This window comes from Pararge aegeria, chromosome 4, assembly GCF_905163445.1.
Source record: "Pararge aegeria chromosome 4, ilParAegt1.1, whole genome shotgun sequence".
NCBI classification, from domain to species: domain Eukaryota; kingdom Metazoa; phylum Arthropoda; class Insecta; order Lepidoptera; family Nymphalidae; genus Pararge; species Pararge aegeria.
The window spans coordinates 7,684,849-7,708,732 of record NC_053183.1 but is presented as its reverse complement, the minus strand read 5'-3'; the positions used below and the strand labels follow the sequence as shown (position 1 = coordinate 7,708,732).

At 34.7% G+C, this 23,884-nt stretch overlaps 1 protein-coding gene across 1 annotated transcript in view; it reads right to left on the bottom strand.

Moving 5' to 3' along the window:
- Positions 1-14,553: 14,553 nt before the first annotated feature.
- The window catches only part of LOC120637847 (nose resistant to fluoxetine protein 6-like), a 97,256-nt gene continuing 87,925 nt past the window's right edge, over positions 14,554-23,884 (bottom strand). The window contains exons 7-13 of the mRNA XM_039909882.1: positions 23,221-23,329; positions 22,908-23,063; positions 22,315-22,824; positions 19,777-19,946; positions 17,966-18,142; positions 17,286-17,482; positions 14,554-15,140 (exon numbers count right to left, since the gene is read on the bottom strand). Coding sequence (XP_039765816.1) covers positions 15,006-15,140; positions 17,286-17,482; positions 17,966-18,142; positions 19,777-19,946; positions 22,315-22,824; positions 22,908-23,063; positions 23,221-23,329 — 1,454 coding nt within the window. The 3' untranslated portion in view covers positions 14,554-15,005. The remainder of the gene's footprint in view (positions 15,141-17,285; positions 17,483-17,965; positions 18,143-19,776; positions 19,947-22,314; positions 22,825-22,907; positions 23,064-23,220; positions 23,330-23,884) is intronic.

Sequence of the window (23,884 nt, the reverse complement as noted above, 5' to 3'; positions counted from 1 at the left end):
AGGCCGTACACATTAAGTTGATGGTGCGAAATTGCGGATTAATTGGTACGTGTCAAGTGGTAGAGTGGATACCTCAAACAATATATTCCGTGAATTAAGGCAGGAGAGAGCGACGATGAATTTTCATAATTATATTAAAGCGATCCAACGAAAATGTACCACAATTAATTACAGTGACGGAGTATTATGAATAATCCTCACGTATGTAATATATTATATATTTAATATCCAAAACATAAACTCTATAGCGGTTTTAAAGTAATTACTTACTAGAGCCGTAATTTCGTTTGCGTAGAATTCCTGAAATCCCATTTGATTAAGAAATTTTCCCGCGGTGCCCATGCAGTCAAGAGAAAACAAACGGGCAATGCCTTAAATACCAAAATCGACATCACTTAAAAATTAAGGGCTTTTATACAAGCTTCCATTCGTTCGGTGAGGGGTAGGTACTCTTTAAAAAAAAGGATGAAACAAATATTTTTTAATTTTTAACGTAAAGCCTAATTTCCTCTTTTCATAAATATTACCATTTTAAGGTCACAATCAAAAAAAAATCCCTTAGCCATTTAGGATCTAGGTTAAAATATACCCACCTACTTTCTATGTAAGCACTTGTACCTACTGAATTCGGTTCAACATCGCGAATATCTAAAATGCCTATCATTATCCACTGATTCCATTAGTGTTCGAAGCCAAAAACTAATCGGGGAATCTGATATTCCATTCTTCAGTAACAAGCACTTTCCAGAAATATTCTCTTTGTTTTTACTGTTATTAAATCACAATTTTTGATTTAGTGGAAATCTGGATGACGTCGTCGGCGAAGTGGTGAGCAATGCGGTCTTATAAAAGGGAGGTTCCGAGATGGTTTCCCGGGCAATATGGGAGTTGTGAAATTTGAAATTTGCCAAGTTGGTCTCGTGGGATGCTTCACTAGTTACTACCGAGATATCGGTCGCCAAGTCATTAAGGTACTTATAGAAATCGGTTGGCCCGTTACTACCTTAGACTACGTCATCACTAGCCATTAGGGGCCAAAGTCTGTTGTATCTATTGTGGTCGATCAAGTACATAAAGTCCTAATGAAAAAAAGATGTAACTAATATATATATTAAATAATATATCATATATATATTTAATAATATATATATATATATTAAAATAAGGTGCACTGTTTGCAACACTTTTAATATGAATAAATTTATTTTCTTTATGAAGGCGACTTTAGCAAGCAAGCCCAAGCTAAAATGTGTGTATGTTAAAAGTGCTTAGCTTGTAAGGAAATGTTTGTTAGCAGGTAAAGTATATTGTATATTTTTATTTTTAAATATTCTTATTTTGCTTCTTAGCAAGTACGTAAAAGCTACAAGGTCTATTTTAGGTACCACATTTTATTTACTGTCAAATTGCTTAAGGTTGTATTAATTATTTTTGAAATTGATCGACCACTTCCACACAATCGTAATAGCAGATTTGGGTTCCAGATGAGATTGCAGTCAATAACAAAAAAACATCGCTTTGGAAAAACCTTAAAAGAAAAGAAATATTAGTTATTACTCTTAGCTATTTTATTTCTAGCTTCGTAGCGGTTTTATGTTCAAGTCCTCGGAGTGCTATAACCATTTTACACGGTAACATGCACGCGGCGTAATGGAATTACTTCAGTATGTATACAAAGTACAGGGATATGGCACAGGAATGAACTTGTTAACTGAATGAAATTTAAAAATAGCTTATTACCGTAAGTTACGCCCGTTTTCACTGACGACGAACAAGGCAATGCCTTAATAAGTAACTCCTAATCTAAGGAGATTCCTAGGCAAATCTACCTAAGAGTTGCTGAAAGGTTTTTTTTCTATAGACATCACTTAAATCATTAGGCATTCGATTCATAGTTTTATTTTTCAGATTGTTTGTAGGTGATACCTATTGATATTGAGGTTACCTAATGATTTAAACCGCGTAACGCGGGCTTCTTAGCGTTCCTTAAAATTAGGCTCTGCTAGAAAGAGTTTGAGCCTTGGGCTCGAAGAAGCAATGGGATCGTCAGCATAAGGGCGCCGTGAGGCCGAACCTAGGCTCAGGTGACGATTAGAGTGAAGGGGTTTAGTTAAAACGGGCATTAGTATCTTTAGTAGTGGTAATGCTTTTTGTGAGAGATACCGTCCGGAAAAGAAGAACCTACCCTATGCTCCTTTGGCCATTGTTGTGTTTCGATCTGAAAAGCCAGTTTAATCACAGGCACATGAGCTTAGCACCTTCGTTTTAGGTTGGCGGATACAGGGTGGCTATTTTGCTTGTAGCCTTGCGAAATGCCTAACGATGGTTTTCCACTTACAATCACGTGGGCTTGCTCCGTCAATTATTACTAAAAAACGTGCTTAAATACTTTGAAGGCAAGGCCAAAAAAAAAACGCGTATCACGCGTCTGAGCAGGCGTGCCATGTACAACTAACTAATCATAAGACTCTTTGTTAAAATACCAACATTTTATTTTTGAGATCTGCTGAATTAATGTATGTTAGCCGCGTCGCGCAATGCTCGCCCGTCGACACTACCCGTGTGCCGTGGTATTTCCATACATTTGTTATAGTCACTAGGCGCCTCGCCGGGCGTAGTAGCGCACGGCGTGAATGTCTCAATACTCATAATTCAAGCAGCAACTTTTGACAGTAACGTACTGGCCACAATATAATAATAATAATCTTTATTTATAGATATTACATTAATTACCTAATAAGAAAAATATATAAAATACAAATTAAAATAATTAAAAATTGTATTAGTTAAAAAATGATTTATAAGCTATCTTAGTACGTTATTTGACATACGTTCCTTTACAGGGCACTGAGAATACACATGCAGGCCAACCCAGTGCTGCATAAATGGATTTTCTTGCTATTCTGAAAGCGTATTCAGAATTTTTCTTTTTCTCATAATACCATAGAAATCATCGGTTCAAGCTTCAGCAATCATCGGAGACGCGATACTTACCGAAACGAGGCAACCCCATCAACACTCTGAACCCATCATTGCACTGGACGCACAACTCATTTTAGGCGCTTTACAGATAAGTCACCCACCGGCTACACGTATGAAAAGCACAATATACATGGTCCTTTACACTTCATGTTATAAAAACGCCTTTGTCAATATTTGCGTGATGCTTTTTAGATTATGGGCATCTATAAGTAACACGCAAAAACAGCGGAGAAATAAGTGTACTAATAAAATTGTATTAATTATAATTCCACCTTTTTCCTGCTTCAAAATAAAGCTAAGTTTTGATGCCTAACTTATATAGATTAGTGACGAGGCGATATTATTCATCAGATTCCAATTATTTTATTACATAAAGGACTATCTGTTAGAAACTTTTGCGACAGTGTTCTTGTTCAAACTAAACTTTAGACATATCCAATTAAAACTTAACCTAACCCTTCAGAATGCCCCTTTAACTTCTAAGCTAATCTTATAGAAATAAATTAACAGTTAGTTTTAAAAACTATAGTTTATCAATTGACCAATAAACTATTCCAAAACATAGATACGTTAGTCAAATGTAAAATTTATCGAATTTAAAATGATAATCGGTTATTGACCGATAATCAAATTTTATCACGGATTACCGTATCCGAAACTGGCCTTAAAGGAAATAACTAATTGCTTACTCAAATACTAGGAGAGTGTATTTATTGTGGCGATTACCAATCGTGAAAACGACTACTTGAAAATACCAGTTACTAGTTATTTGACGGCCTATTGGCGCAGTTTGCAGCGACCCTGCTTTCTGAGTCAAAGGCCGTGGGTTCGATTCCCGCCACTGGAAAATGTTTGTGTGATGAGCATGAATGTTTTTCAGTTTCTGGGTATTTATATGTATATTGCTATTTATTTATGTATATTATTTATAAAAATATTCATCAGTCATCTTAATACCCATAACACAAGCTACGCTTACTTTGGGGCTAGGTGGCGATGTGTGTGTTGTCGTTATTCATTACGAAAGTAGACGGTAGAGGTTCAAATGTTCTGACCTATCCTCACCTAACAATAAATATGAATAGTGTAGGCCAAAAATAGAAATTGACTTTTTTGAATCTATTTATTTATTACATTGGCTGATTGTATTGCTCACTTAATATATAATTCGCCAACCCTGTATTTCCATTCACCGGCTTTAATATTTATGTTGCTCAGTATGTTTTGAATTATTATCAATATTTCAGATAAATCGTTTCACACTTTAAGCATATCACGTTTTATAAATTTTTATACAATAAGTGTGACTCCTTTTTACTGTTCCGTTAACAGTATTACAGTACAGTACAGTACAGTATCTCGGTGGCGGTTATTCACCCACCGCGTTGGGCGTCAACCAACGCTGTGCTTAATGGTGCGGAAACGCAATTCCAGCACCTTCGGACTCTGGAATCCATCAGTACTTGGAGTTTTAGTAATAAGTGTTATTAAAGTTTTGAGAAATGTGTTCTCGATCAAAAACTTTTACTTGGAAACTTCTGGAAATATTTCAGGTGTTAGGTACGTTAACTTCGATAAAAATTTCTTTAAATAAAATCTCTGTGAAGAAAAAGAAACCGGCAAAATAGTGGGACTAAGAGCAGACCCAAAGAATTGGATAAAATTTTTTGAACAAGAGTGTGGTACTGTACACAGAGGAAAGGAAAGCTGGCAGCGAAACACTCGAAATTTTGCGAATTCCAAGACCGCCATACCCTATCGAAAGTGAGGCATGGGTCCATGCCTGATTACTTATGGGACAATTTAAAATATTAACAAGAATATTTTTTATACAAGTATCCAATTTTTCCATTAAAAAATTAAATTTCCAGAGAGGTGAGCATCTAAGAAAATACGTAAATTTTGGAACAAATAAACAAAAGCGAATAATGGTTAGAGCCATATGTGGATTAATTTCGAATAGACGATCGGAAGTGTTGCTAAATTTGGAAATTAAATCGTCAATAAACTGTGGGACTGACGTTTCCAGTATAGGTGCCCCTAGGAGACGAAGTGATTTATCATTTAAAACTTTGATGCCGGGAGCCAAGTTATTAAATTGTTCTAAAATGTACAGAAAAAAAATTAAAAAAAAAATTTTATAGCAAAATTCGACCAAATCATCCTTTCTAAATTCTTAATAAATGCGATATTTTCGCATTTCGGATCGCTCGTACCAGGATGTCCTGCAGGATTTGTGTAACTGACCTTTCGTTAAAACTAAAGAACAACGTATCGTCTAAAGAACAAGAATAATAAACAATGGTAATGTCTTTCCGACTCCGTAAACTCACATTTTGCTAGTTCTCCAATTTACGAAAGGAAAGTTTATAAGTGTCAATTTTGAAACCTACTACCTACTGAATACCTACTTGTCAAAACATACTTGTCCGTGTGGACAAGTTGAATCGAGGACAAGACGATGTCTTGTGCGTCCGTAGGTAAGTGTTTCCACCTGAATGCGATGAAGGGAAGACTCAAACGAACCCGTAATCCTTTAGAGATGTCTCTTAAAAAGTTCAGTTTGTATTAAACGTAAGCTTATAGAAAAGTCCTATTATAGTCTAAAGGGCTACGTAATAGATAAAAAAGCTTGGGTGTGAATTATAGCTCTAACCAGGATGCTCTTCTAATAATTTTAAATGAGATTGTGAGATGGTGATAACAAAAAAAAAACCCGGCTAAGTTTATTGCGGGCTTCTTCTTAGACCAGGACGCGATGGATCCCTCGTAGCTTTAGTTTTAAGTTTACGAATGTGGTTATCGCCACCGTGCCACCTATGGGCCTACTTGAATAAAGATATTTTTGACTTTGACTTTGACTTTTGACTTTATCAGAGTGTTACGCCTGAATTGTTACCTCTAGAAACATTAGCAATTGAAGAACAAAATGTTTTTCCTGTCATCCTGTGTAACTTCGACTTATTGCGTTCTGTTACTCGTTGTTGTGAGATTAAATAATGTTGCAAAGTAGCCTAGACCCATTTACAGGATGCAAAGTATGTGTGTTTTAAATTTCGTTAAGATCGTTTTAGTAGTGGTGCTCACTACAGCAAATATAAGAATGTACGAATTATGTTTTGCTACTACTACCAACGTGCTTAATTTCATGAGCATAACGGATCACAAACTTCTTCTACTTTACCAGCAAAATTGTGGCGTGTAAAAATATATTATTCGCTGTATATTTAGCACGTAAAATACGAGCCTGCCTGCGATAGGCTGTACTCGCGTCGAGTGAAGCTAAAAATAGACTGGATATTGTGTCGAAATCTACTCGAACGTGTACCTGAGGTAAGAGGGAACGAGCGTCTGATATTACCAAATAGAATAGATTCGGGACGGATACATGATTGCTACGTAGCAATAAGACCGCCAGATTGTTTACGCTGTGTTAGGCTTGTTTTTCTGTTTCTTGTGACTCTCAGTCGAGGTAACAATACAATACAAAGTATAGAGTAAAGTTAGTACTTAGTGGTAGAGCTTATTGAAACGGAGCAGAGGCAAAGTTTCTACTACTGCTATGCTTATTTCTGTTGTGTTTCGGTCTGGAGGGCGTTGCCGATGTAATTACAAACATATGAGCTTTAACACCAGCACCTCAGGTTGATAAGCACATGGCTTTCCACTTAACATCAGCCCATCTGAATGGTCCGTCAACTATTAGGTATTTTAAAAGAAAATTATTAAAAGTTACTTAAGTTTTCTAAATTAGTGTACCTGAAAATTTTTACCTGAAATTGGATAATCGAGCCGTTCTTTGTACTTGCACGAATGATCACTCTCCCAACCGAAGAAGTCAAAGGGAGTAATCTTAAAGCAACGGCCACACCGACGCCGCGCCCCACCAACGAGCTTAGTGGCGTTGAAGCTCTACGATCGCTCGCTCTGAGTTCGACCAATCACAATTTACGACACTCTTGCTTGTAAACGCGCTTCTTGTGATTTCTTGTTTGCTGTTCGGTTAAACGTCGGTTCGATCTAGCTTTAAGACCGTCGTACTCGAGACTGCTGCAGCAGTATTCATAGTATTAGAAAGGTCGTTCATACAATGAAAATCTGCAAAATCTGCAGGTAACAATCGTTATTTTCCACACAAAAAAGATCAATCGACCGACAGAATAATCAGAATGAACAATTGGCAAATCAACATCACACAGCTGATTGTATGGTTAACATCTCCCGAGGATGAGCATGTTGAAGGGAATTTTGTATAGTAATTATAAAGTCATGCATCATTTTGGTTTTCACGGATTATAGCAAATTAAGCTTAATGTTGATTGTATATTATGAAATTCAGCTTTGTAACGCCTTCTATCAAATAACTCGTGTGCCCTATTATTAATAGCATCCCAATGCATAAAAAATGTAATCATACCTAACCGTAGCTGTAAAATACTACCGCGCTATATTAATTTTGGCTTTTTTTTCTCCATCACAGAAAGTTCTATGGGCCTCATAAGAAGGCTCAGAATCACTCAGCGCGCGATGGAGAGAGATATGCTAGTGTCTCTACGTGAACAAATCATAAATAAGGAGATCCGTAGAAAAACTAAAGTTAACATCGCGAATTTGAAGTAGCAATGGGCGATGGTTGTAGAACGGATGGACTTTAAGGTCTTATGGTGCTTAAATGGCTATCCCGCACCGGTAAAAGTATCATAGGTCGGCCCCCAACGAGGTGGACGACGACATCAGGCGGGTTGCTGGAAGCCCGCCTGATCCCACCCTTATGACCAGCAGTGGACGTCAATCGGTTGAATTAAAGATGATATAAATTATTGTAGATGTGAAATCATCTAAGAGTGTTATAGACCCTTGGCGATGTTACTTCAAATATAACGTTTAATATCACAAAATAGCTTCTTTCCTCGAGGGCATTCCACACATTTGTTCCACGGGAACAATTTGACTCCACTAAATGAGTCAAATAGAACATAACGAAGAAGTATGGTACTGGAAAGCAGTTTTCTTTTACGACGATTCTCAAAATTTAATTTTAGTTTCAGCAATGCTGCTTTAAATTCGCTAAGGTCGCTCGAATACGAATCACCTTGTTAAAGTTAACGCCTCGTAACAGCTCCTAAATGGGGTAGTGATCAAATAAACTGAGAAATCTAATAGAATATTATAATGAGAGTTTATTTTAGTGTTCATTCCAAACTAGCAAATCTGAAATTACTTAAGTACCTATCCGGTTTCATACGGATATAAATCTCTAAAACAGTTATCATTGTTTTTGTTTAAAATAATACAAATTTGTCTAGTGGTTAGTAGCTTCGACTAAGATTTGCGAGATCCTGATTTCGATTCCGGGTTGGGGTTTGGCTCCTCTTCGTAATCCTAGATGTTTGTGTAAAGTTACCTATTCAATCACGGGCTTTAATGAAAGTTGCCAGTCAGGTAGATACAACGCCGTATACAGTCAATAATAACATTGTTAAAATTTCATTTCACCCTTTTTTACTGTACAGCTTACGAAGTATGTACAATGATATGAACTTTTTGTCTAGATTATTTATTATCTTAGTAAAATAATACTTGTGTAATATGTAGGTATCAATAACTTATTATATATATGATCGAGTAGAAAGGTAAACTAAATAAATGATTATATTTACGGCATAATTATATTTAAATTGGACCAAAGCTCGTGCACAGCTTAGGTCCATTAACTGTCTACCCCAGTTTTATCATTAATTAGGCAGATTTATTACCGCCCGCTGTTAACTGGAATAATTGAATTGAATATGATTTATGAAAAACTCATTTTCTCGGAATTCAAAATACTTACTAATAAATATTATAAGAGAAATTATTTTGAAACCCTATTTAAGTAACTTAACCCTTCCCGTGCAGGGCAACTGAAGCTTAAAAAGTTGTATATTGGCCATACTGTCAGCAAACGGACGTCCTTCCACCATTGGACGTGTAGGCAATTTGTAGAGATTCCCATATAACTTGGGATTGTGTCGCTTGTGCAGAGTATCGACGCTGTATTTTCAGCTGTCTAAAATAAACTTTCATTTCCGGGGGACAAGAGAGGAAGAAATTATTTATTAATTCACATAAAGGGTCCAGATTCACTATGATATCGGAGTCGTAGACACACTGTCCAGTACAGGTACACAGATATAGCTTGTATTCTGGACACAGCACAGTATGTGGGTACTTATCTAGAGAAATATATATCCTTAAGTGCCCTCGGAAAAATAATATGAAATAATATATAATACCTACCATAGACAAGTAGTTTAAAAAAATTTAAATTTGCTTAAAATACTGACATAGAGTTTGGTGACAAAACTTGAGAGCGGTAGGTAGAGCGGCTTAGCCATGCATTACTAACAAAGGTTAGTTTTTAAGCTCGCGGGAACGACTCCTGGCTTCTTCTCCGCAATAAAAAGTATTTCATTGTTATATCTGTACCAAACATCAAGATCAATGTAGCAGTTCACATGTAAAATATTCTTACTAATATTCTATTGCCAAAAAGATCGCGCAGAACGAACGCAAATAATAAACGGCCATACATACAGTTTCAAGACGATCGTATTATTCGCCGTTGCCGTGACTGAACTCAGGAGGTAGGAGCTGTAAACGGTAAAAAGAGTAAAAAGTGTGTATAAATGCGAAAGTGTGTCATTTTGTTTGTTTATTACCTAGGTTCGGCTCAAAAACTGCACCGATCTTGATGAATTTTGCACAGGTTTATTTATTCCCGTCCACTGGAAGTCAAATAATTAAATAAAACATGTTTTAGAAGCTATCATTTTCAATAGAATTTGAAATAGTGGTAATAATCGAGGTAAAATCTTTGAAAATAATGAAACTATAAGCACCTTAACACTATTTTTCTGATTGCTTTTGCAAAGTTACTTTTTACCTCCCTTCCAAAATACAGCAACATTATTTTAGTAGATAGGTAGTACGTGATGAGGCAAACACGAATATAAATCTGCTATCGCGTAAAAAATATCTGAAATTCAGAAAACACATTATTAACGCAGTATGAAACCACGTTGAGAAGGTACTCCTCACAAAGGACCCGAAAGCCTACTTTATCTTTGTGGGCATGGGTTTGCATAATGCATTCCTAACGAGATACATGAATTTGCATAATGAGCGTCGCCATGTTTTGTAAATAGTTCCCATCTGATAGAGGTTTATGCATGTTTCATTTTGTTGATTTAAAGCTCCCTGAATTAATGATCAAAGAGAGTTACATTATTCAAGTTGTAAATATTAATAAATTCTAAATGAAATAAAAGTAAATTAATCAAATTGTTTATGATTTTTTTAAAGTTATAAATAGATAAATAAATAAATATACTAGGACAATACACACATCGCCATCTAGCCCCAAAGTAAGCGTAGCTTGTGTTATGGGTACTAAGATAGCTGATGAATATTTTTATGAATATAATACACATAAATACTTATAATATAAAGATAAACACCCGGACACTGAAAAACATTCATTTTCATCACACAAGCATTTTTCCAGTTGTGGGAATCGAACCCACGGCCTTGGACTCAGAAAGCAGGGTCGCTGCCCACTGCGCCAATTGGATGTCAAATTAACTTAAAGGTGATATTTTTTCACATGCGAAAATATTATAGAAATGTAGCGGGCAGCGTATACAGTATTTTTAAAACTGGGTGGGCCACTGGGTGTTAGTGTTTATATAACCGCTAAAATATGGTCATTTCTATAACTAGTAAAGTTATTTCGAAGAGGCCGAAATGGAAGAACTAAAGACATGGTTTGGTTATATTTTACGGGAAAATTTTATTCGTATAACTAACTAGCAGTTTTTTTTAATTAGCAATACATAATAATATTATTGTATTCTTTGGTTCTTGTAAGTCCTTCTTGAGGTACTGCCAAATCAAGATTATTATAGATATATTGCCTTTACTTTTTTATCTCACGAACTCCGGCGGGCAGATGCTTATAAATTTTTATAGAAATTTTATAAGTGCCGTGAAGTTTCATGAAATCAGCAGTTCCAATTTATTACCGCCTCTGCGAGCGCTTTATTATACAAAAGAAAACGTAATTTTGGTGACGCGAAAATGGATTTTTCTTGAATCTTGAATCACACCGCGTCATTATCATGTTAGACGGACTTCTAAAAGTTGAAAACTTTTCTCATAAAGCGGCATACAAATATTGAAATTAAATTATTCTTATCTTTTCAATATTTCATAAAGTTTTTTTATTCTCACAGAATTACGCTAAAATATTTTTTGAGGCGAATTAACTGCTAAAGCTTTTATAGGTAGACAATAAAAAGAAAAATAATTAACGACTAGAAATTCAAATGAATTTATTTTCAAGTATAATATTTACAATGTAGGTACAGTTACCTAGTGAGGTATGTACATTCGAATAGTATGCTTACTTATTTAAAAAAAAATTAAGAGTTAAACATTAGTCATGGATGTGTTACGGACTAAGTGATTCACGATGTCCTTAATAACATTTTTTTTGTAACGCTCTTAACCTTTTAGTCCAATTTATTAAACTACGTGGTTGTTTGAGTATTATGTATACCACACAGAATCACCTTGTTTTATATTGAACAAATGAGCAAAAACAATATTTAATTAAATGTTTTGAAGAAATGTGATTAAGTACAAATTTGCAATTTAAACTAATCACTTTGTCCGTAAAAAATATATTATAAGTTTACAAATTAATGAAATTTCGGCCACCTTGTCCGCTTTGTTTAGGTTAGGTTTTTTTCGATTATAAAAAAGTAACCTTCCATTACTGCAAGGAAATTTATTAACAGGTTTGCACTACTATTAATAGGTATTGCCAATGTAGTTTAAAACAATAATAGCCATTTTCATGAGATAGTTAAAGTACTTTATTTAATTTAGATTACATTTACTATTACAATAGTAATATGAGTAATATAAAATATCAAAATGGAGTCGATGGCCGCTCGCCTGAGCTGTTCAAAGCGTTCGTAACACATAATATTTGATAGTACTTATGTTCTATTAATTTAAAATTCACAGAATATTTACATACAGTAAAAAACCAAGTTTGCTTAATTGTATAACATTCAAACTAAATAATGCTACAATCATGCTACAGATTCAAAAGATTTGCAATCTTATCACTGATGGGTAACTTTTGTTATTTGGTATTCTTTATGAATGGTGATAATCTAGTCTTGTAGTTTACAAAACAGTTAATATTGGTGCATTTTAGGAAGATTTATTTATTACTAAAACTGTAATTTTTGTTATTATTGTCTTTAGTGAACTTACAAACTTTACGCTTATTGCGTATATATTCCATACAAATAAACACAGTTTATACAGTCACATATATTAATGAATAAATAATAAGCAATTTATTTATATAATTGGATTCTAATGTACAAAAGCTATTACCGTTTAAGTAAGTTTTTGTATTAAGCAAAAACGTTATCAAAATTGAACCCAATAGGTCAAACACAGGTTTTTCCATATTGTGTATCTACATTGACAGTTACAGTGTAGTTACATTGTATGGGAAAAAGTAAAATTGAAGCTTTCATTTCAGAACTTTACAATATGTGGGTACTTTTTTAGCTTGCCTCGATGAGCCCTTTTGTTATAGTTATACCGCAATGTATACCTACGCTGTGGTTCTCTCGATAACGATATTGGTAGCTAAAGCATCGTAAAGCAAATATTTTAGTTATTGTTTGTAGAAGAAGGGGCCTTAAAGTAAATACCTATTAAATTACTGCTTCGTTTGACATGAATGGCCATTATTGAAAATTTATTGTTTTAGTTTTACCTTATCTCTTTGTTTAAAATACAATTACTGGTATTTTTAATAATCATTTTCAATAAAAAAATTTATGACACCGAAAAACAGTTTGTGACGTAAATTTTTGACACATCTTCATATTGATAGGGCGTTACGATTTAAATGGCATAGAGATCAAAGGTCCTAATCAAATTGCCAACAATATGTCATATTACTGTGACATAACAGGCAAAGTAGGACTTTTTACAGATATTCGAATTGACCAGACCCCTAGTGATTTGCTGAATACTTCGTTTTTACCTTTATAGATACTTATATGCATAATAATTTTAATAGTTATAAGAATTAAAAATAAACTTTTTTTACTCTGCATCTTCTTTACTTTGTCATAAAGCCAGTTTTGGTAACTTCTTACATAACGTACTAATGTTATTATATATTTACATGTAAATATTTATATGTATTTCACTTATAACTACATATGATAACAGTTTAACAACTAAAATGTATCTAAAACAGGAGCTCGCCTTACCCGCTGTATTTAAATTATTACTAAAACTAAATAAAGCTCTTTTGAAGAGGCAACATTGTATAAAGGAAATGCTTCCCGCATTCTTCCCCTAAACATACCACATTTAGCTATCGCTAAATAAAGAGTATATACAGTGACTTTTTATGGATCTTAAGTTTATCTAGATAATATTCTAAATCTGTGTCAACAATAATGAGAAAAAATGGTATGCAGTTTTAAAACAACTAGTTGAATAAAATATCTCAAATTTGCATATGTGAACGACGGAAACAACAATGCTGTATACCGCTGACGTGCCGTGTGGATCACACTCGTTTTAAGGTATTTTATATGCACCGATCAATATTTTTTTCGTTAAGTAATGATCTTTTTTTTTCATGCTACATTATATATTAAACCGTTTGTTTTCTATTTGATTTTTGCAATAAAGACTTTATTTAACTATGTAACTCATTTAAATTTTTCACATCAAAAATATACATTCGGACAGATTCAGAGATGTACAGTTTGTTTGTACAGACCTCTAAACTAAAATAAATTGTCAGATATCACCTACATTTTTTTTCGTTTGAAGAGATTTAGTTTAAATTTAGGTTAATTGGGTTAGCGCCAATGATCATGTTAACTGACTCACTTTTAATATTATAAACTTAGAGATTTTTAGAAGGGTATTCGCCTTAATAAGAAATCTTAAGAAATAATAGATGGCGTGTAAACCAGGGCCCTGAATGTGGATGACACTAGAGTTGCAAATAAACTTAAATGTAATAAAGTTTTGACATATCTTCATAATATGATAAAAATGAAACGACGCATATAATAGTCTGAGTAGTAATGTTAAGACGAAACAATGATTAGGTTAGAACAAAAAACACATAAGTCACCTTTTTACAGACAGTTCGAATCTTTGTAAAGTTTATGGTAGTTACCACGTCGTACATAAATAGTAGATTTTAATGTCATAGACAATATTAGTCCCTGGTTTTAATTTTACCTGGTGATAATCAGTAACTAGAATACTAATAAAATATTATTACTATATTTTCTTAAGTGTTTAATAATGTAAACAATCTTTTCGTTACTTTTAGGTTTAAATTGTTAGGACAATAATAGAATACACGTACATAAAGATAATCTATTTATATTTTGTTTCTTTTTATTTCTTTTATCATGCTTTTTTACATTTACAAAAAATACTTGAAAAGATTTTTTACATCAGAAGACAAATAAAAAATACTGGATTGTACCTACGTATATTTATAAATAGAAATTAAGTCACATGCAGTCATCTTTGAAACTCTTAGGCGACTACTACAAGCACAAAAATCCACACCACGATTTCTCGTGTTTTACACGAGTAGTATCGTAATGTACCCATAATAAAATTTGTAAGCCCCAAGTCGGAAAGTCATTTTCAAGTACCGATATACCGATCACTGTTACGATATAGTAAAATGTAAGTAACATTACCGGCCTTATTTTAAAGCTTAGATTCACTTCTTCTAACAAAGGTCTCCATAGGCTGTTACATGACAATCAGACCTACTAGGGAAAATGTGACTCTCACAAAAGTGTTATTGGGCCTATTTTGTTTTGAGGTTTTCAGATTTTCGATAGTGGTGTTCTTTTACTAGATAACATTACGTTGCGGGATATATTTATCCCGCAACGGCTCTACTTAGTAGATTTTTGACCCTTATTGCCCCCGCTGAAGATCTTGATGAGCCTCACAGCCGGCGCCTCAAATGCCAGCGAGATAGCGAACGATGCCAGGAATGCCATCACTGCATACCCCGCGTATATCACGAGCTGAAATCATACGATAACAAAATTTAGCAAGTACACACATTTAATATAAATAATAAGTAAATAAATATACTACGACAATACCGTATTCATAACAATATATCTAAATACCGATTTCAAAAAGCCACAACATTTTTTAATTCAAAATTCTAAAATTGAAAAAAAATTCAGTGGTGATGCATTCTCAGATGGCGAACTAGTGGCCGTTATAAGCCAATACCCCTAATCGTTTTAAACGGTTGTAGGGTGGTAACTAGCCACTGTCTAAGAACCTTCCGGAAATTATTAAGTCCCAAATTCCGCCCGCTTGGGATGAAACCTGGGGCCTCCTCTTACACTACGTATCAAAATCGTCATTATAAACTTATGTTTAAATATAAATAAATAGATAATATATTACAACAATGCTTATAAGGGTACTTAGATAACTGATGAATATTTATGAATAATATACAATATACATAAATATATGGATAAACACCCAGACACTAAAAAATAATCATGTTCATCGCACAAGCATTTTACTATCGTGGGAATCGAACCCACAGCCTTGAACTCAGAAAGCAGGGTCACTGCACAGTGCACACTACGCCAATCTGCGGTCAAAAAATATCTCACGAAAACGGATGGTCTAAAAATTTACAGATATATTTTCAATCAATCAATCCTGACCGTATTCGGCCACAGATACTGTTTCGGATTCCGGTTGAGAGCGTCGCTGGTGAGTTTAGATGAATCGCATAACCTGATATCGTGCTAAACGTGCGGTTGCATTCATATGTATTTCATCTACAATAATAGTAAATATACCAGAGTACTTTTACATATATAGAGTCTTATTAAATAACGTAGCATAGCATCGGAATTGGTATATACAACGTGTAATGGAATTACGAAGTACTTTTGAAGGGTGCATAACTATATTTCATAAGGAATCTCCCGGTTAAAATATTAGATTCAACCATATTTATTTTCCATACAAACTAATTAAAATCATTCTAAGTGTTAACTTATGACAACCCTATTAAATATAAAAGACCGATACACGCATAGTACTTACGCTACGCGACGCGCGCCAAATAAAGTAATAGAAATTTCACTTCTGCATGTGACAAGTAAAAACTGTGGCAATCAATGTTTTACTCAAAAACTATTAGCGTTCCGCTTTCACAAATAAGTTGAAAATAATGAAAAACCTCTAATACCTCTGAATAATTATTTCGGTTTTCATTTAAACGTTGTATAGTACCTACGTAGTGAAAGAATAATAAAAAGAACTTTTCTCAGTCAAATAACTATTCCTAAATAACAATCCTGAATAGAATTAATTATCTCTCTACCTAAATATTTTCTAAAAAAGATACGTGTTTGAATTTAAATAACTTCGAGCTAAGAAATGAAAATTCTTTTATGAAAGTAGCACTTTGTATTTTCGATCCTCGCGTTTAGCGCCTGAAAATGGTTTTTTCCGAGCTCGAAGGGTTTTATAACTGGCAATCGAGAGCCTTTACGAGACTGAGAATTAAAAGTTTAGGTCCAATTAATTTTATGTTTTAAACAGTTTTATCGAGCATTTACTTGCATATTTAAAAAAGATGTTAGCATTTGAAACCAATTGACCAATTAGCCTTGCCAGACAGATGTTAAACCACGAAACTTTTAATCCAAAGTTACGGATTAATCAAAAACAAGATATTTAGCTATCGAAAACCTAATTTTCGTAAGTATCGTATAAAATGTAAGTTCGGCTTCAAGCCAACTATGCGTCACGACGCTACAAGCCAGTTCATATCAGATGTTTGACATCAAAATTACATAGATATTGAATAAAACATGAGCGTTATTGCACCTACTTATAAACTACGAGATATTGTATTTCGACCAGACCTAGAAAAATGAACTTATCTCAGAATTTAGAGAAAACTTATTTTAACGGTTGCGTTCGTACAGCTTTCGCATTAACAAGTTATTATTTCAGAACCTTTTGGACAAAATCCACTAAGCAGTTACTTTGTATGAGCGTTGACTGGGTTGATTGACCGCTCTTGTTCGATCTCCCAATTTGTGGAGGGGCGTAGGTGGGGCGCGCAAACGTTCATGAGTGTATAACAATACATAAAGTCAGTTTTAGAAAATCAATTTACTTACAACCATAGAGTTTTGCAGGTGCAGAGGTCCATCAAGAAGGAACGACGTGTACATCATAATGGTCGGGTGCACGAGGTACGCGCAATAGGTGAGCCGACTGAGAGGCAGCAGGCCGCGGTACGAGAGGGCCGAATTTATGAGGCCTCCGTAGCCGCAGCAACACGCTATTGCTATCCACGCCAACGCTACGGCCCATGCTAGAATACGAAACAAAAGCTTAAAATATGTATAGTGAATTCAAACTAATCAAGGCTAAAGCACAGTCCGAAAGCGTTCCCGCGATTTGGTGAGTGGAAAACCGTGGGGTTTTAGTTGGTAGAAGTCCGACATAATCACTGCTGCTTTTGATATACAGGAGGAGTACTGCCTCCGTTCAGGAACTCTAAAGGCGCACTTATGCTAATGTGTATGAATATATTACCATAATAATACACCGTAGGCCATCTGTTGAAGGACATAAATTAACAGTAAACCCTCTTTCAATACCCTTTTCAGAAAAATTGGCAAATCTTATAGCAACAGGCTATTTTAACAGACAAATGATGAGTGAGTACGAGTAGCAATAGTCGATGATATTGAAGATGCATATAATAAGTGAAGGAAGGAAGATATTAAAAGCATGAGGTCCAGTTTTATGCTAGGAAAACAATTATTTACTACGCAGGGAAATCTAAAATTACCTGTATGCCCAATGCTGACATAAAAGGCTGTGGGCCAAACTTCAAAGTAACCGTCTACCATGCCGAAGATGAGACTGGTAATAATGACAAGTGATGCAGGCCACCCAATTGCTACAACCCAGTAAGGGATACGGATCTGACATCTGGTTTTATACAAGTACCACCCCACCATCATTCCTGAAAAATAAAGTATAAAACATTTGATTATTCAAATAAATTTGATAGTTTTACTTAACTAGAAAGAAACAATGACTTAGACATTTTTCATGACAGTTACATTGAATTTAGACGAAAAGTTATAGATATTTGTTTTACTTATTAACCTGACTTACATTTTAGTTAAGTTTAAGTTTAATTTTATTTATTATTTTTAAGACATCAATATTAATTATTTTAATCCGATTTAATTCATTTTTGTTTTGTTTCCTAATAATTGATTAAGTTAAATTATTCATTGTAACTTAGGTTTAAATATTTATACTTTTAAAGGTTTATATTAACTGACTTATAATTAATTGTAAATAATTTATAGGAATGACTTTTTAAATTTTAATGCATGCTGTGATTAAATAGTTAAACATTTACTATGTGACTCATTCCAAAAAAAGAGCAAGTTTTAATGTATCTACTCCTGGTTGTCCATTATAAATAAACAAATAAAGAAACAACTGTCATTCCAGTAATATCAAAATACTAATATTTGAGGGACAATATATTACAATTCTCGAAAAAAAATCGAGGCAGTTAAGTACCCCTAGAATTTAGGAACATGATATGTTTTCACACTGTAGCGATTTCCGCGATATCAAACTAGATGGCGCCACAAGAAGTTACGTCGCGCTATCGAAGTTTTCACACTTGAGCGCACATCTATAACCAGCTTGGTGGAAGATCTTCCTATTGCTACATTCAAGCGCATCAGCGTACATACAAAAATGGTGAAAATCAAATCTGTTTCAAGAAAAATGTTTTTCTTTGTTATTTATTGATTTCTCTCCCTGTTTCGCTGAAAAATTACACTTTTATTATGATTATTTTAAATACTGACGTAATTAAGGTTATCTTTTCGTTTCAGAGCGACCCAAGTAAACACACGAACGAAGTAGTGTCTACTTTTAAAGTTAGAGTTTCTAGTCGACTTTGTTTACTTTCGTATCTCGTTTCGTTCTTGGCAGAGCATCGTTGTCACTTCAGTACTTCAGCATTGTGACACACATAACTATCCTTTCCATTAAAGAATAGAAATAGAATAGCGAGATCTCTACTCGTAATATGTACACGCTTATTCTTTCGTTCAATTTCAATCTGAATTTGGAGAACATAACATCGCAAAATTATTATTGTTATATATTGTCATATCCAGTCTTGTATTTCTTATGATGCGGTTTGTATTAGGATAGCGGAAGAAAATGGTGAAAGTTTTCCCGAAGAAAAATAAAAAGGCTAGGAAGTGTTAAGATATAAAAATCAAACAAAAATTTTTACAAAAGAGCTAGCAGCCATTTTTTTTCTCATTGCGTACGAATTATTTGTGCTTTGATATAGATAGCGTGGATGTATAGATGTATGGAAGTTTGTTACTCTTTTACGCAAAAACTTGGAATCGAGATAGATTATACCAGATCAATACGTTATATATACGAAGAAAAAAAGTCCTGTACGATTTGTGATAAACTAAATTTTACGTCAATGCGCTGTAACTTTAGAAACTAAAGCTATATTGTAATATTGTGGTTATAGCTTCTAAACTGATTTTCACTAAATATGACAATATATATGATTTATTTCAATCTGCAAATATAAATACTTACCGACTAGATAAGGACCGATTCGTGACCATGGCTTGTCATAAAGGGGGTCGAACATTTCGAAGGGCTCTTGTATCCGAGCTTTGTATTGGTGCCACACCGACACGTAGATAGTGGTTGCCCATGAACTCACCATTACCAGAATTAGAGTCACCATTGCGAGCCTCATGTGTCTGAAAAATACCAAATTATCATCGAACGCCCCGATATTCATAGATAAATAAATAATCAATGTAATCCACAAACAGATTTATAATTTGAATTTTATATATACTACGACAACGCACACATCGCCATCTAGCCCTAAAGTAAGCGTAGCTTGTGGTAGATGACTGATGAATATTTTTATGTATAATATACATGCATACTTATAATATACATATAAACACCCAGACACTGAAAAACATTCATGCTCATCACACAAACATTTTCCAGTTGTGGGAATCGATCGGCCTTGGACTCAAAAAGCAGGGTCGCTGCAAACTGCGCCGATTGGCCGAATCCAAAAACAGATCAAATAGTATATATAAAAAAAAATAATCAAAGGGGAACATTGAGAAAGGAGCACAAATATATTTAATCTTCGATAGGTTTTCTATTAGACTAACATCGAAAATAATTCACTCATTGAGAACCCACGTTCCGTCCCGCATACTCGTTGGTAATGGCAAGTCAGGTCAAAGTCAAAGTTAAATAGATATTTACCGATTTTTCTATTAGTTAGATGATAATTCAGTGATAAGCCGCATCCCGCGTTTTTACTTATTAAAATAAAACAGTGGCCTTACTGTTGAATATTACCACAATAGATACTTACACAGAAATTAAAAGCAAAGGTTTAGTGAACTGCCAGCGAATCTAATGTTACAGTAAATTTATAAAGTGGGTATCCCACTTCTGACTGATGAAAGACTAAGACACCGGAAGGTATCTTTGCATCGTTCGAGTCCATGTAGGACGGCGGTGCATCGATAATGCAGTCGTATTTATATCAAAATACCCACCAACTCAATGTCATGAACATAAATATCTGGCAGATATGAATTTATAGTTATCAATAGTTTAATTATTTACCCACTTTATTAATTTACTGTAACATTAAATTGAAAGCCGTAAAGTAAAAGATTTAATAAAAAATGAATTTATCTGATTATTTTTCCGACCCAAATATCGACCAATAGAATTGCACCATTCGACGTCACGTGGTACAACATACATGGTATTATACTGATAATTTTTTGAAAATTTTCTCTGGTTGCTATATATATTTTGCTATATTTATTCATTATGAAATTCTTATTTGTTAACTGTATATTTCGTCTCATGGTGCAATTCTATTGGCCGACATTTGGGACGGAAAAATAATCCCCCGAATACCACACGAGCTTCCAAATTATCTGGCATTTCTCTCAACAAAACATTCTTGCATTTCTCTAACAAATAAAGTCGTCAAGTTTTTCAGGAAAACTGACCTGACCTTTTTTAACCTGAAAAACTTGAATCCTTCATTTGTTTGCAACGAACCTATCGGGAAATACCCGATAATTTTGAAGCTCTTGTGGTATTATAAGTGAGTATTCAACTACCTGAAAATTGTATTCTCGTGCTAATTGGTAAGCCACATCTATTTATAAAATTGTAAGCAAAGTGCGTTACAACTTAATTTAATTCTTCACGAAGTGGATCCTGACAGCCAAATGGTTCCCGACCGCTGGTGTAATTGCCTTTGGGGTTGCCAAAACGAAAAGCAAATTATTTTGCTTAATGCTTAAGGCTTTAAGGCCTTAGTAAAAAAACTGTATGAAATCAAAAGTGCTTGTGCCTATTTACCCAGAACTTTAACTAGCCCCAAAAATAATGGTAATGTTGCTCGCTAGCCTAGAGTATGAAAATATGTTGGGTTCGATTCCCGAGTCAGTCTAAAAATAGTTTTCAGTATCAGCCCTTAGAACACGTTAACTCGTACTCGTAACTCGAAGTTATAATAGCTAAAGCCATTAACCTACGTTTGGCATCGGAGGGGGGCAATGGCAAATTCGATAATTGCACTTCTATATAGTCTGGTAGAGAGGAGACCTATACCTCGTATTAATACGCCGAGGATTTTCGTTATCATTTGACAGTATATTAATCCATATTTAAGATGCGAAAGTGTGTTTGTTTGTCCTTACTTTACGCCCTAAACAAGGAACCAATCGACATGATTCTGGGCATAGAGTTAGTTAAAAGAACGGAGGGTGACATAGGCAACTTTTTATCCCATGAAAACAAACGGTTCCCTCGTTGTGTGTAAACAATCTTAGTAAACGCGGACGAAGAACGCGGAACATAGCATTAGCATTAATAACTTCGCAGAGCATGCAAGGAACAAATCCTACAAACAGCCGCCCTGAGGTGAAAATTTTTAGCCTCACGTTTTCAGCAGAAGGAATAAGCATGGCAAGAGCCCAGGACAATTCTATCACAACTTTCACAAAAATCTCTACTATTATTATCATATACTATCAATCATGTAAAAAATACATTCATCTGGATACTCACTTTACTGATATCAATAGTAATATTATACCGACGACGTAGAATTGCGTGTCATTCGCCATATACCACGACCATACCATACACATGTCTTTTTGCGGGAACAGATTGTTTATGTACAGCACGTTTCGCCACCAGTATTTGGCACACGTGATGTGGTCGAAAATCGCCGGTTCAAATACCGTGTGATCGTAAGTGTAACGCAAGACCAGCTCGTTTAGGCCGATAACAAAGGCATAAGCCGGGGTCAGTCTCACAACACGATAGGAAAACATGACGAAGAAAGACCTTGTCATTCGTACGATTTCCTGCTTCGAGTAACCCTTCGTTGTCGGCTTATCGAGCATATCCTCGTAAAAAGACTCCTGGCTTATGACAGACACCGATAATGCAGAATTCGTGTACCCGTTTACATTTTTATTCATTTCTTTGTCGACTCGTTCCGGCATTTTAGCATTTTTTCTCTTAGCCTTTTTTTCTTCGCTCCTCAAGAATAGTACAGTTACGAGCAATCCACTGAAATATGTAACCTCGGATGAGTAATTTTTCATAATGTTTGAGAAATATATTGCATTGTCGTAAACAGTGAAAAGGTTTACCTGATGAAAAAGAAGGTGTCGACGCAGTAGGAGGCGTTGCCAACGGATTGGTAGAGGAAATTGCGTTCCGTCACAACCCTCATCGTTTTGTTGTCCGCGATGAAGAAAATGGTCAAGTACGTATGTACCATTATCACCCATAATACAGACATGAACCTAAAACATTGGCACGTATTACTTTCTTGGAGGCATGAAACTGTGGGGAGTTGTTATTATCAATAAACACATTTTACACACAAAGTTCTGAGGTGGAAGCTCGGAATCTCGAGACTCGCTCTGCAATATTTTATTGTAAGCTAAAATGTTTAAGTACCTCATGCCATGTAGACAGGTTAGTGCACCGTCGCTAGGTCGTTGGGTACCAAGAATCGCTCGACCGTTCGATAGTATAGAGAACGATAATAAGATTTCTGACCACATCCCTGTAATGAAGATAATTATGGAATAAGTTAATATTACAGATTAATGATTGATCTTCGCTATGCTTTTACTAGATACCGCCCTGGTGCTTGTAAAATGCGGCATTAAATAGTTCGTCGAAGTCGGCGTATTCGAATCAATAATTATTCGTAATATGTAACTACGCAACATTCAGTGCAGGTGCTTGGCATAAAATGGTAAAATTCCCCTCCAATACGAGTTATATTGAAAAAAATATGGGTATGCAGTGCTTTTGCGCATGTATGAAGTACACGCCACTGGCAACATTCATATCAGTATAGCTAATGTTAAAGGAACTACCACTTAGGTTAACTAGGAATACCCTTGTTTAAAGCAGCACTGTGTCCTGAAGATTAGAATTCTCAAACATAACGCCAAAAATATGAGAATGACACTGCTGTTAGCGATAATAAATATTCCCTGTAAAAATATTTCTGAAAGCATTGTTGAAAATAACCAATATTGACGGTATCAAGTTGTCGCATTCAAGCTCAAGGAGCTATTGTACTTAGACAGAGCGGTATCTAGTTGGACCA